The sequence below is a fragment of the Chlorocebus sabaeus genome, chromosome 16 (genome assembly GCF_047675955.1).
Source record: "Chlorocebus sabaeus isolate Y175 chromosome 16, mChlSab1.0.hap1, whole genome shotgun sequence".
NCBI lineage: Eukaryota > Metazoa > Chordata > Mammalia > Primates > Cercopithecidae > Chlorocebus > Chlorocebus sabaeus.
Genome location: NC_132919.1, coordinates 35,159,825 through 35,174,994, shown reverse-complemented (window position 1 = coordinate 35,174,994; position 15,170 = coordinate 35,159,825). Strand labels below are relative to the sequence as shown.

The window sequence follows — 15,170 nt, the reverse complement described above, 5'->3', positions numbered from 1 at the left end:
TTCCACTGACAACACACGCCCTCCTCTTTGCCAGACCCTGACATAAAGAACATTCATATATAAACTCTTTCTCTCTTCTTCTCTTAAAGGGATGTGGCAAACTGCACTACAAGTGGTTAGAAATTTTTACTTTCTTGGCCTAACGAGAGTTAGTTTCTGTAAATCCAACAGAATACTATACTGGCAGTTGCTGTGTATATCCAAGAGAAGAAAAAAGGAGAGGGAAACAATGATTTTACTCACAGAAATGGAGAAACACTGCTGGCACTGCAAAAGTCCTTATCAAATTTCTGGCAATGTGAGGTTCATTTAGCAGTGAGTTTTTATGTGCCTCTAACACCAAGCTGGTGCTAGATTTCAAAAATAAAAATATTTTAGCTACCCAATCTAAGTTCCACAGTAGCCACAGTATCCATATATGCAAGTATCCATAGAATCAAATTTAATACTGCTTTAAGGAGACTGGCAACAAAGAGGTTGATTATTAGAAATTCATAAAGATAAAGGGCCAGAGCCTTACTCATGTAAATCAACACCCCCAGACTCATCTTTAAATCTACAACACCATCACCAGAGCAATCTCACCAATTCCTCACCTGCAGCAGGAGGATGCTGGCCACTAACTGTTGGTAAATCCAAAGAGCTATCAGACATGACATGCTTAAGATCTCCTCCCACATCAGCCAATTTCATGTCAAACTGAACAGAGAGTGCATCTTCAGAGTCCTCCTTGCCGACACTGCTGCCACCAATGGAAGGGAGATCCAAGGACTTCACTGATGCAGAGTCTTCTTTGGTGTGTCTGAAAGCCACTGCTTTCTCTCCCAGGGCTTTGTCCGAGTTTATGGAAGAAAATTTACTGGAGTGGAAGTCAGCAAAATCATCATCACTTTTTCCTGAAGGAGTGTTATCTTTTAGGTCTTCAACACCTAGTCCAGATCCTTCCAGAGAAAGTTGTCTGAAGACATCATACTTGGTAGACACAGCAGTTAGGTTTTGTGCACCCTTCACTGTGCTGCCCATGTTGCTGGTTAGAGGAACAGGACTGGCTTCCTCTTTAAGGGCATCATATTTGTCATCTGGCTTTTGCTCAGATGAAATAGAGCTATTACTGAAAGCCATAAAATCTGCAAAGTCATCCTGCTCCCCAACAGGTGGTAGACCAGAATATTCCCCAAAAAGGTTGAATTCTCCAAACTCATCAGCCAAACTAGAAGTTTTCGTTGATGCCAATGCTGTCGTAGCAGCAGCAGAACCTGTTGACTGTGGTGTGGAAACTGATTTTGATGTGCTAAATGCAGCTGAAAAAGACAATGGTTTCTCGCTGCTGCAATTAACTGAGGAAAACATATCTAGGTCTGCTAAGTTCAGAGGATTTTTCACTTGTGTTTGTTGTTTCTGTTGTATAGTTCCTGAGGGGAAGGATGGCGGAAAAGTTTTGTCTTTTGTCGGTGGCTCTAGTGGTGATACACTATCGGCTGTTTTAAAATCGGTGAAACCATCATCAGTTCCTGCAGATCTGAATTCTGCAAAGCTTTCTCCTGAAAGAAAAAATACCACCCAAAAATAGGAATGCTGAACTGAAAACCATATAATGCACAGCATATTAAACTGCAAGCATAATTTTACAGACTTTTCTCCACTGACTTGACATTACTTAATAATGTTTATAGTTTAAACCCTATCGAACTACACATTTGTTTCCACACTGAGGTCTAGTGATACTGAAATAAACAGAAATCAAACTGAAAGTACCTGCCATTACCATTTTCATTTGCTCATGCTTTTAGTGTGGGATCTCCCCTAGCTCTAGATCCTACAGCTGGCTAAAAGCACTTCTCTCAAGACGTTTTGTTCCCACAGCTAGCCAGCCAAGCAGACAATACAATAAGAAATAGGGTTAGAGGTTCTTGAAGAGAGGCATATTAAAATAGTGGCGCTTTAAAGATAAAACATGTTACCTGGTTAAAAAAAAAATCAGAGGTACCAATGAAGTATTATGAAAAATCCTACATCTAATATTCAGGATGGACAATACTTGGTTCAGCCAGGCACTTTAAGAATAACCTTAGATACTATGTGGTCTTGCTCAAGTAAAGGAAGGCATTAATTTGAAGGGAGCTTTGATGACAATGTTTGAAAAGGTATCTATTTATTTGCAAAGCATTCTAGGTGGGGCACACTGTAAAGCAGCTCCTCCCCATACTCTCTAATAAGCTGAATCTCACAGAAAAAAAAGTCTCTAAGCACTTGAGCTTTTCTACAAATTAGCTGTCTCACTGCATCAATGAGCACTTATTTTTATTTATTAAAATTCAAAAGGATTTGAATACCAACTCTATTACAACAAAGTTTTGGAAGCTATAATTTAGACTTTAGTTTATATTATGCTACTCTGAGAATGGAGTAACTGACGGAATTTTTTTTTTTTTTTTTTTTGAGATGGAGTTTGTTCTTGTTGCCCAGGCTGGAGTGCAATGGTGTGATCTCTGCTCACTGCAACCTCCGCCTCCCAGTTTCAAGCAATTCTCTTGCCTCAGCTTTCTGAGTAGCTGGCATTACAGGCATGCACCACCATGCCCGGCTAATTTTGTATTTTTAGTAGAGACGGGGTTTCTCCATGTTGAGGTTGGTCTTGAACTCCTGACCTCAGGTGATCCGCCCGCCTCGGCCTCCCAAAGTGCTGGGATTACAGGCTTGAGCCACTGTATCCAGCCTTTATTTATTTTTTATTTTTTGAAACAGAGTCTCGCTCTGTCACCCGGGCTGGAGTGCAGTGGTGCAATCTCGGTTCACTGCAAGCTCCACCTCCCAGGTTCACACCATTCTCCTGCCTCAGTCTCCCGAGTAGCTGGGACTACAGGCACTCGCCACCACGCCTGGCTAATTTTTTTTTTTTCAGCAAGAGATGGGGTGTGGGAGGCCAGGATGGTCTCAATCTCCTGACCTCGTGATCCGCCTGCCTCAGCCTCCCAAAGTGCTGGGATTACAGGCGTGAGCCACTGCGCCTGGCATATTTTTTATTTTTTAATAAAATTTCTTTTGCCCATGACACAGTTCTCAGGAGATCCTGAGAAACATGTGTCCTAGAATTGTTTATTTTGATATTCTGGTTAAATAATGTGGGTACTTATGTACTTCTCATAAATAATTAAACAGACTCAGTTAAGATACCGATAAAAATTTAGGCCTGTGATTCTTTTTTTTTTCTTTTTTGAGACAGAGTTTTGTTCTTGTCGCCCAGGCTGGAGTGCAATGGTGTGATCTCGGCTCACTGAAACCTCTTCCTCATGGGTTCAAGCGATTCTCCTGCCTCAGCCTCCCAAGTAGCTGGGATTACAGGCGCCTGCCACCACGCCTGGCTAAATTTTGTATTTTTAGTAGAGACGGGGTTTCACCACATTGGCTAGGCTAGTCTCAAACTCCTGACCTCAGGTGATCCACCTGCCTCGGCCTCCCAAAGTACTGGGACTACAGGCGTGAGCTGCAGCGCCCGGCCCAAGGCCTGTGATTCTTAAAAGGTTTCTATATTCTTTATTATCATAGTAATGTTATCACTCAGGTAGAGCGTCAGGATGCAGACGATCTCAGTTTTCTAATAGCACCTGAAGGTCTACCATAAAATCCACTAGGCTATACCAGGTAATAAAAACTAGAGATAAGCCAAATGTAAATATAGTTATGCCAAGGCCAGGCACAGTGGCTCACACCTGTAATCCTAGCACTTTGGAAGGCCCAGGCGGGCGTTATCACTTGAAGCCAGGAGGAGTTCAAGACGAGCCTGGCCAACATGGAGAAACCCCATCTCTACTAAAAATACAGAAAAATTAGCTGGGCATGGAGGCACATGCCTGTAATCCCAGCTACTTGGGAGGCTGAGGCACAACAATTGTTTGAACCTGGGAGGTGGAGGTTGCAGTGAGCCAAGATCTCACCACTGCACTCCAGCCTGGGGGACAGAGAGAGACTGTCTCAAAAATAAAAATTAAAAAAAAAAAATATAGCTATACCAACCAACATCATTTATTATTAAAAAGAAAAAAAAGACTGCCATTTCTGGAGGTTAAAATTAAGTAAATTAAAATAACCAAAATCCAATTCTTAAATTGGTATATAAAATAATGCTTAAAATAAGGCTTAAAATATACTGTGCTTGGGCTGGGCACGGTGGCTCATGCCTGTAATCCTTGCACTTTGGGAGGCCAAGGCGGGTGGGTCACCTGAGGTCTGGAGTTCCAGGATGGCCAACATGGTAAAACCCCATCTCTACTAAAAATACAAAAAATTAGCTGGGTGTAGTGGGAGGTGCCTGTAATCCCAGCTACTTGGGAGGCTGAGGGAGGAGAATCGCTTGAACCCGGGGGGCAGATTGCAGTGAGCCGAGATTGTACCATTGCACTCCAGCTGGGGCAACAAGAGCGAAACTCTGTCTCAAAAATAAATAAATAAATAAATATAAATAAATTTTAAAAATAAAATATACTGTGCTTGTAATAAGATATATACTTGGATATAGAAGATGAAAAAAAAGCACCAAAAACAGTACAAGCTGATTTTTCCTCCTAACCTGAGATAGTTAACCAATTCATCACCATAATTCATCAACACCAAGGAATTCATCTAATAAGAGAGGAACCGCATTCAGATTTCCTGTAATTTATATTTGTAAGACATACCACTAGTAAAACTCAAGTCAATTTCACAAACTGATAGAAGATGTAAAACTTTTAAAATTCACCCTAGAATTTTAAATTAGTAGTATCACTGATTATATTTGTATTATTTCTGTAAATGTAGAGGTAATAAGCAGCCATTTTTATCACAGCCTAAATTTTTAATGCATTGCTTTGAAATATCTGTGAAATTGACAAGTATTGCTTTGTTTGTGTATTTCAATCACCACAGCAAACTACACTTACTGATGAATTGTAAACTTTTCCAATGGAAATGTAAGCTGGGTGAAAGGGTTAAAAGGAAATAAAAATGGGTGGGTTTACAAAGGGAATCTGTTGGCAAATAAATTAGTCACAGTCAATGGAAGCTTGTCTATCAGAAGACATATTAAGCATATTATTTCATGGTTAGCTTTTTGGTTAATGTCTACATACTCATAAGTTTCCCTCTCCTGTCACTTTTTAGGCTCTAAAAAATCTCAAAAGAATCCACTTTTTTGCTAAAACTTCAATAAAAATGTGCCATTTATTTATAAAGAACATTTTCCTCATTTACTTTAATTTATGGCTTAAACTGTGGAGATGGAAAAAAGGAAATATTATTAAACTCTGTTATTCAGTAACCTAAGCAACCCACAGCTCTGAACACAATACTATAAGATTCTTCATAAATTCTAAGATACTAATGTACTTTAACAAAGTCAAATCAATGTATTTTTAATGAGTATAAAAAAGATATCATACCATTTAGGAAAATAAAATCTATTCTCCTAAAATGAACACAGTTGGTAACTCTACTTGGAAGACCTTAGAATTAAGATAGGAATGAAAGCAAGCAAATGAAAATAACAACAATCTGGAACTTTTTTAAAAAAGTACTGAAATTTGGTTGGCCACGGTGGCTCACACTTGTAATCCCAGCATTTAGGGAGGCTGAGCTGGAAAGACTGCTTGAGGCCAGGAGTTCAAGACTAGCCTGGGCAACAGGGCAAGACCCCATTGTGATGGTGCACATCTACAGTTCTAGCTACTTGGGAGGGAGGCTGAGGTTGCTTGAGTCCAGGAGCTGGAAGCTGCTGTGAGCTATGACTGCACCACTGCACTCCAGGCTGGATGACAGAACATAACACTGTCTCAAAAAAAAAAAAAAAGTATTGAAAAAGCAGGACTAAGGTACTGCTTACATACTGGTGGCACCACTGTCTTTTCCTATTGTCTGTTACAGGAATACATATTATGGTCATTAATACCACATTACACAAAGAACCCTCAGGTTAAACTATGTGCTCTTTACTCCAAACTTGTCTTGGCCCAAGTGTTGATGAAAAGACATTGCTAGGTGCAAATAAAAACCTCACAAGTCAAAAGTTCCCCTCGGGTTTATCTCTGTTACTCCCACACTGTTACTCTGTTTATTTCTGTTACTCCCACTCTGTTACTCCCACTGTGTATCTGATACTGAGGAAGAAATGGCTATTACATTCTAAAAGCTTGGATGAAACACAAGCAAACATTTCTAGAACCTAACAGTTAAAAGAGGTTGAATATTTTTATAAGAGGTGGGCTTCCCTTTTTTAGAGATGATTAAGCAATACAGTTCCTACCATACCTACCCACCATCTCTCCAACCTAGCAGAAGGGTGGAAATAAAAGATTGCTGAAGGATGTCCCAAGTCTGAGCATTCAATATGTAAAGATAGAATGTGGTATTGTTCCCAGAGGAAACAGGAAATTCTCATTAGAGTATACACATTTCATAGCATGCACAATTAAGCTTTCGAGAACATACTTTGACCCATGGGTTATCTAAACCCTACACATCACGTTTACAGTAGGATTTAACCACAAATATAACTTTCGGATATATGACTCTCGAATGATCATTTTATACTCCCTTGTACTCTAAGTCTTACTATTAGAGATGGTAACCACACGTACACATAAACCCCTCTCTTCATCTTTCTCATTAAATTACAGCCAATCTTGAAAATCTTGTAGAGTGGTGATTCAGTTTAATGCAAGCCAAGTATAGTAACTGATCACCCATTCTTACTGGATGAGTGTGCAGATGACTGAATATTGATGTTGGCATCCTTGAACATACTAAGTGAGCATTGTTTGGTTACTGCTTCTGTTTGAAATGATCCTGTGTTTTGGTTGTGGCCCAAATTTTGAAGTGCTGCTTGCCATTCCCTTTCTTTCACAGAGCTCTCACTGTTCAAACACGAGGGATCTGGTAAAATATGAGTTTGGTTGAGTCCTGCTTACCCCCACTTGGTCATCTTTGTAGGAATCCAATGTTTCATTTGTTTGTTTTAAAATTATTTTTAGCTGATGTTCATGAAGAAAAGTGAGTACCTATAACCATGCTACTACTGAAAGAAAATCCTAGCTAAGAAGGTGCATTTCTGTATGAGAGCTGTGTCATACCAACCTTTGGGCTCTCTACTGGAAAAGTAGAATCAAATCTTATATAAAGTCTTTTTAATTGTACGCTCTAGTATTATAGATGTAAGACAGTACTATATTATACCTCTGTGAATGTAAAGTACCTTATACCTGCTTTATAATAGGTAGCAGTGACTATGCCTTAATCAAGTTGTTTTTAATAATGTTATTCTAGAATGTGTTATTTCTAGATCATGAGTGAATAGCTAAAAAATAACAAATAATAATGGTACCAGGTACCGCAACAGTAATAGAAAAAAAAATCTTGAAAAGAAAAAGACTGGCCAAGTATGATGGCTCACGTCTGCAATCCCAGCACTGTGGAAAGCCGAGGTGGGCAGATCACCTGAGGTCAGGAGTTTGAGACCAGCCTGGCCAACATGGTGAAACCCTGTCTCTACTAAAAATATGAAAATTAGCCAGGCATGGGGGCAAGTACCTGTAATCCCAGCTACTCAAGAGGCTGAGACAGAAGAATCACTTGAACCCGAGAGGTATTGGCTGCAGTGAGCTGAGATCATGCCATTGCACTCCAGCCTGGCTGACAAGAATAAAACTCTGTTTTAAGAAAAAAAAGACTAGTTGCTGCCTTTACAGTACACAGATTGCTGTACTGCTAATACTTCAAGCCTCGTTGAGCAGTGTAATAAATCAGAGTAACCACAGCTCTCATTTCACAAGGGAATTTAACTTGTCATGCAAGCTTCCCATGAAAGGGAATGTCCTATCTTCAAAGGAAACAACACTGATTTGGAATTTGCCCCAAATTTTGTTTTATTGTATTTTTATTGATTGATTGAGATGGAGTCTTGCTTGCTGCCCAGGCTAGGGTTCGGTGGCACAATTAGGGCTCATTGTAGCCTCCACCTCCCAGGCTCAAGCAATCCTCCCACCTCAGCCTCTCGAGTAGCTGGGACCACAGGTGTGCATCACTACACCTGGCTAAATTTTTTTTTTTTTGTAGAGACAAGGTCTCACTATATTGCCCAGGTTGGTCTCAAACTCCTGGGCTCAAGCCATCCTCCCGTTTTGGACTCTCAAAGTGCTGGAATTACGGGCATGAGCCACTGTGCCTGGCATGCCCTAAATTTTAGAAAATAAGTAATTCTCAAGTACATTTAACTCCTTGTAATTTCCAGAACTATAAGAAGTAATCTTATTTCCCTTCTATTAGATAATCCCCCATTCAGTACCTATCTTTTCTTTTTTTTTTTTATGATCTTGGCTCACTGCAACCTCTGTCTCCCTGAGTTCAAGCGATTCTTGTGCCTCAGCCTCCTGAGTAGCTAGGACTACAGGCACGTGTCACTATGCCAGGCTAACTTTTTTGTATTTTTAGTAGAGATGGGGTTTCACTAGGTTGGCGAGGCTGGTCTCGAACTCCTGACCTCAGGTGATCTGCCCAGATCAGTCTCCCGAAGTGCTGGGATTACAGGTGTGAGCAACTGTGTCTGATCCTATTATGATATTTTTTAAAAACAGTAGCTTTTTTTTTTTTTTTTCTGAGATGGAGTCTTGCTCTGTCACCCAGGCTGGAGTGCAGTGGCACAATCTCAGCTCACTGCAACCTCCACCTCCTGGGTTCAAGCAATTCTCCTGCCTCAGCCTCCTGAGTACCTGGGACTACAGGTGTGCACCACCACACCCGGCTAATTTTCGTATTTTTAGTAGAGACAGGGTTTTGCCATGTTGGCCAGGGTGGTCTCAAACTCCTGACCTCAGGTGATCCACCTTCCTCGGCCTTCCAAACTGCTGGGATTACAGGCATGAGCCACCGCCCCTGGCCTAAACACAGTTGCTATTATTAAGGTTTTCTGAAGTAGAATACTTAAGAGTATCTATTATAAACATCACTACTATACCATATTGTTTTATCTATTTAGTTTTTTTCTCCTAAACACACACACACACACACACACACACACACACACGCACACACTAAAATAAAGGAATGCCATGGAAAGAACCATCAAAAATCCCTTTTTTATTAAAAATGGAAATAATTTATCCTTTTAAGGACTCAAAAACTTACCTAAAGGTTTATTCTCTGCTGTCTGTTCGAGTTCTCTGAAAGCACTATATTTATCACCAGGATCTATGACAGAAAGGACAGAAGCTCAATTAATGTTAGGAATCCTGAAATTACAGCTCCAGGAAGTCAGGCAGATTGGTTTAACCAAACACTCTTTTTTTTTTTTTGAGACAGTCTCGCTCCGTCACCCAGGCTAGAGTAGTGCAGTGGTGCAATCTTGGCTCACCACAAGCTCTGCCTCCCGGGCTCACACCATTCTCCTGCCTCAGCCTCGCAAGTAGGTGGGACTACAGGCGCCCGCCACCATGCCCGGCTAATTTTTTGCACTTTTAGTAGAGATGGAGTTTCACTGTGTTAGCCAGGATGGCCTCGATCTCCTGACCTCGTGATCTGCCCGCCTCAGCCTCCCAAAGTGCTGGGATTACAGGCGTGAGCCACCGCACCCGGCCGCCAAACACTCTTAACATGTGGTATAGGCATTTTACACATTTAGCACACAGAAGAACCCCACTTAAAGATTCATACAATTTAAATATGCAATTTAGCATTCACAAGTTTATGAATTTACCCACTGTTTTTACCTCCAGGTGGAACAGTATTTTCAGAGGACTTGTCAGCTGCAATTCCTTTAAACACAGCATATTTGTCCATTGAAGGCAATGCTTTAGTTCCGGGAAGTGGCATCAACAAAGAAGGGGCACTAAAGGAAAAAAGAAACATGTTTTGATGACATTGAATGCTTCCTTTATCATCAAAAAAGAAGTTCGAATTAAAATGGCAAACAGGGATTTCATTAAAACTCATGGCTCTCTGCTTTAAAAGTTAGAAACTATATAGTATACATATACACCACAAAGAAAAAAATGTCCTTTTTCTAAAAAAAAAACAAAAACAAAAACAAAAAAACAGATAAAACACATTACCCAATCATTTTTTTCTTAATTAAATGAAGAGGGGTCAGATCCATGCTGTCTAAGCACCTCTTTAAGCCATAATAACTGGAATGGCATTGGAAGTAGGTTATTAAAGAATGATGACTTCCTGCAATTTTAACTTAAGGTCCATAAAACTATAAAAGTGAACTGATCCACATATGTATACTCAATATTTTAAAATAAATCATATTAACCTTAATATAAATTATTATCTTCAATGGGTACAGAGTGCAGAGGTAGAACAGTTAAGATAAAAATCTATTTATGAAATGTTGTCCAAGACAAATGTAAATTGTTCTTCTTCTGACTGTACTGCATTGCCTACCGGTAGAAGTGCATACATCTGATAAGCTGCCGTAGAGTTAATACAATTTGCATTTTTACAAGGATCACATCAGCGGTTTCAGAAGCTATCTTTGTAACAAAACAACAATCACTTCAAAATTAGATAAAGATACTTTTGCCTGTGGACATATTTCATGCTGGATGGAAAAGTAGCGTAATGAGTAGTATCTCTGTGGGTAATTCTTAGAAGGCTTAAACATATACTATAAAAGCATTACTTATTTTTTTTTTCTTCTTCTTCCCTTATCAGACCCGGGCAGCTCCCTGGAAAAACTACCTTTACATATGAATGACTACATTCCACCACTAGTTTGTGTCATTCAATACCATGCACAAGTTATATAAATGGATTTCTATTGAGTTCTTTGCCCTGGAGCAAAAATATTTCCACAGTCATTTAAATCTTCTTATCAGTGGCTTACAAGCAAGGTAAAAACTAGGCTCTGGCAGCTGCATGCTAATGGGGTACACAGTCCTTTAGGACTTAATGCTATCAAATATTATGATTTCACATCACCACCAAACAGCTGCTACATAACTGATCTTGACAAATGAAATAAGCCATCATCTATACATTGTAAGTTGACTTTTTAAAAGTTCCATAAGTAATTAAAGTACAATTCACTGTACAGGATGTTACACGGGAATAAAGGCAATTAACATCTTAGGGGAAAAAAAAACCCAAAAGTTGAATGATTTCTTTATTTTTCATGACCCTCCAACTTTAGCTATGGCCTTTTAAGGCTCATTGGTAAAAATCTTTCTACTACATGTTACACTTAATTGATTAATTTTAAAATTATATTCACAGAATTGGGAAAAAAAAAACCAGGATCTTCAGGGTAATGAACTACTGCTTGCTGATTAAAGTCAACAAAATTCCATTCAAAAAAAGTTATGACTCAGACTGTAATTTTATGCACACTGCAAATGAATATTTCATTCCAGTACTTTCTCTGAAGTTATTTTAAAAAAAAACACTGTAATCACCATGAAAGTGTTTATGCCAGTTACACAGTACTCATCATCCGTTCCAAACATGAAGGCAGTTATTTCTACCCTTTCATACTAACGAAAATACTCAAGTGAGAAAGGCATATTGATTTTACACTTACGAACCTGTATTCTACTGAAAGGTAAGACTTAAAAAATTCGGCATAAAAAAGTATTTTGCATTTTCTCTAGTGAATCTATTAGTGTTTTACAATCACTCCATATGACTGTGGTAGTTTTATTTAGTTGCTTACCCTGCTAAATATATACATTTAAAAAGAAATATTTTGATCTCAGCAGAATAAACTAACTAACCCCAAACTCCTGTACATTAACCCTTTGTGAACTTTTATTTATTTTTTGAGACAGCGTCTTGCTCTGTTGCCCAGGCTGGAGTGCAGCGGCACGATCATGGCACACTGCAGTTTCGACCTCCTGGGTTCAAGTGATTCTCCTGCCTCAGCATCCCAAGTAGTTGGGACAGCTGGTACTACAGGCATGTACCACCATGCCCAGGTAATTTTTGCATTTTTGGTAGAGATGGCGTCTCCATAGGTTTTCTAGGCTGGTCTTGAACTCCTGGGCTCAACGGATCCACCTCCCAAAGCGCTAGGATTACAGGCAAGAGCCACTGCACCCAGCCTTCCCCGCCAGCCTTTTTTTTTTTTTAATAAGACAACTTCTCACTCTGTCTCCCAGGCTGTGGAGTGCAGTGGCGCGATCTTGGCTCACTGCAAACTCTACCTCTCAGGTTCAGCAATTCTCCTGACTCAGCCTCCCAAGTAGCTGGAATTACAGGCACACACCACCATGCCTGGGTAATTTTTGTATTTTTATTTTTATTTATTTTTTTTGTAGGGACGGGGTTTCGTCATGTTGGCCAGGCTGGTCTCAAACTCCTGACCTCAGATGATCCGTCTGCCTCGGCCTCCCAAAGTGCTGGGATTACAGGCATGAGCCACCGTGCCTGGCCAACCCTGGCCCCCTTGTTAACTTTTCTTTTTTTTTTTTTTTTTTTTTTTTTTTTTAATTTATTTATTATTATTAAACTTCAAGTTGTAGGGTACATGTGCACAACGTGCAGGTTTGCTACATATGTATACTTGTGCCATGTTGGTGTGCTGCACCCATCAACTCGTCATTTACATCAGGTATAACTCCCAATGCAATCCCTCCCCCCTCCCCCCTCCCCATGATAGGCCCCGGTGTGTGATGTTCCCCTTCCCGAGTCCAAGTGATCTCATTGTTCAGTTCCCACCTACGAGTGAGAACATGCGGTGTTTGGTTTTCTGTTCCTGTGATAGTTTGCTAAGAATGATGGTTTCCAGCTGCATCCATGTCCCTACAAAGGACACAAACTCATCCTTTTTTATGGCTGCATAGTATTCCATGGTGTATATGTGCCACATTTTCTTAATCCAATCTGTCTCTGATGGACATTTGGGTTGATTCCAAGTCTTTGCTATTGTGAATAGTGCTGCAATAAACATACGTGTGCATGTGTCCTTATAGCAGCATAATTTATAATCCTTTGGGTATATACCCAGTAATGGGATGGCTGGGTCATATGGTACATCTAGTTCTAGACCCTTGAGGAATCGCCATACTGTTTTCCATAATGGTTGAACTAGTTTACAATCCCACCAACAGTGTAAAAGTGTTCCTATTTCTCCACATCCTCTCCAGCACCTGTTGTTTCCTGACTTTTTAATGATCGCCATTCTAACTGGTGTGAGATGGTATCTCATTGTGGTTTTGATTTGCATTTCTCTGATGGCCAGTGATGATGAGCATTTTTTCATGTGTCTGTTGGCTGTATGAATGTCTTCTTTTGAGAAATGTCTGTTCATATCCTTTGCCCACTTTTGGATGGGGTTGTTTGTTTTTTTCTTGTAAATTTGTTTGAGTTCTTTGTAGGTTCTGGATATTAGCCCTTTGTCAGATGAGTAGATTGCAAAAATTTTCTCCCATTCTGTAGGTTGCCTGCTCACTCTGATGGTAGTTTCTTTTGCTGTGCAGAAGCTCTTTAGTTTGATGAGATCCCATTTGTCAATTTTGGCTTTTGCTGCCGTTGCTTTTGGTGTTTTAGACATGAAGTCTTTGCCCATGCCTATGTCCTGAATGGTACTACCTAGGTTTTCCTCTAGGATTTTTATGGTATTAGGTCTAACATTTAAGTCTCTAATCCATCTTGAATTAATTTTCGTATAAGGAGTAAGGAAAGGATCCAGTTTCAGCTTTCTACTTATGGCTAGCCAGTTTTCCCAGCACCATTTATTAAATAGGGAATCCTTTCCCCATTTCTTGTTTTTGTCAGGTTTGTCAAAGATCAGATGGCTGTAGATGTGTGGTATTATTTCTGAGGACTCTGTTCTGTTCCATTGGTCTATATCTCTGTTTTGGTACCAGTACCATGCTGTTTTGGTTACTGTAGCCTTGTAGTATAGTTTGAAGTCAGGTAGCGTGATGCCTCCAGCTTTGTTCTTTTGACTTAGGATTGTCTTGGACTTGTTAACTTTTCTATGATCAATGTCCCATATCTGCTTTGTTGATTAGTCTAGGCTCCCGAGTGCCCGGCACATAGTATTTTCTGAATGAGTAACTGGATGATGTTGCTGCCTTCCAGAGGCCCTTCAGGTTTTATGCGCGGGCTCAATTGCCATCTCTCCTTTGACTCTGACATCTAGTTCAACATCGAGTCTAACCAATTTCTCAGATATAAACTGTTCGGTGTCTGTAACTCTAAACCCTGAGTAATTCTCATCATGTCACAGCAGGATTACCATGGCAATTGAATTTATCCTATACACAGTAGCAAGAATCACTTTCATTGTGCCACTTCTTACTCCTAAAATGCTTTAAAATAGAGTATGTCATAAGTCATAAGGCACCCCACAACTGGTGCTGTCCCTTACTAATGTTATTTTCTCACAGACTAACAATGTTCTCCATCCCGGTCTACTCCTAACATCTTACTTGCCTTTTCATCTTCTCTAACAAATAATGCCCATTTTCTGTCCAAAATGGTCTCTCCTAGGCTTAGCTATTCACATCATGATTTAACAAATCTCTTTTTAAAACAATTTGGAGTACAGATTATCATAAACTAGGGAATACATTTTATACATATATTTAAGGACTAATCCTAAGAGAACTTTATCAGATAATTTAAATACCAGATAAAACTAAGTGTCCTTAGAGCAGGAACTGTGGTTTTTGCTTCTGTATTTCTCATGCCTATCCCAGTGTCTGGCATATAGCAAATACTAAATAAATGTTTGCTGGATGAATAAATGAATATTGAGTATGAATTCTAGATAATACCAAGATAGTTTCATTCATTTGGGCATGGTGGCTCACGTCTGTAATTCCAGCACTTTGGGTGGCCAAGACAGGCAGATCGCCTGAGGTCAGGAATTCAAGACCAGCCTGGACAGTATGGTGAAACCCCGTCTCTACTAAAAATACAAAAATAAGCTGGGTGTGGTGGCGCACGCCTGTAGTCCCAGCTACTAGGGAGGCTGAGGCAGGAGAATCACTTGAATCCGGGAGGCAGAAGTTGCAGTGAGCTGAGGTTGCGCAACTGCACTCCAGCCTGGTGACACAGCGAGGCTTCATCTTAAAAAAAAAAAAAAAACAAATAAAATAGTTTCATTCAAGGAAAGCATGGAAGTAGTCAAGTCAGAGCTATATGTAACAGGAATATCTGCAAAGTATCGTATATGAAAGTAAACTATTACATGG

At 39.8% G+C, this 15,170-nt stretch overlaps 1 protein-coding gene across 16 annotated transcripts in view; it reads right to left on the bottom strand.

Moving 5' to 3' along the window:
* The window catches only part of SYNRG (synergin gamma), a 96,738-nt gene that overhangs the window by 37,667 nt on the left and 43,901 nt on the right, over positions 1–15,170 (bottom strand). For all 16 annotated transcript variants that reach the window (XM_008011134.3, XM_008011131.3, XM_008011133.3 and 13 more), the window contains 3 exons: positions 9,735–9,853; positions 9,154–9,216; positions 597–1,541 (listed from right to left, as the gene is read on the bottom strand). In XM_008011134.3, coding sequence (XP_008009325.1) covers positions 597–1,541; positions 9,154–9,216; positions 9,735–9,853 — 1,127 coding nt within the window. The remainder of the gene's footprint in view (positions 1–596; positions 1,542–9,153; positions 9,217–9,734; positions 9,854–15,170) is intronic.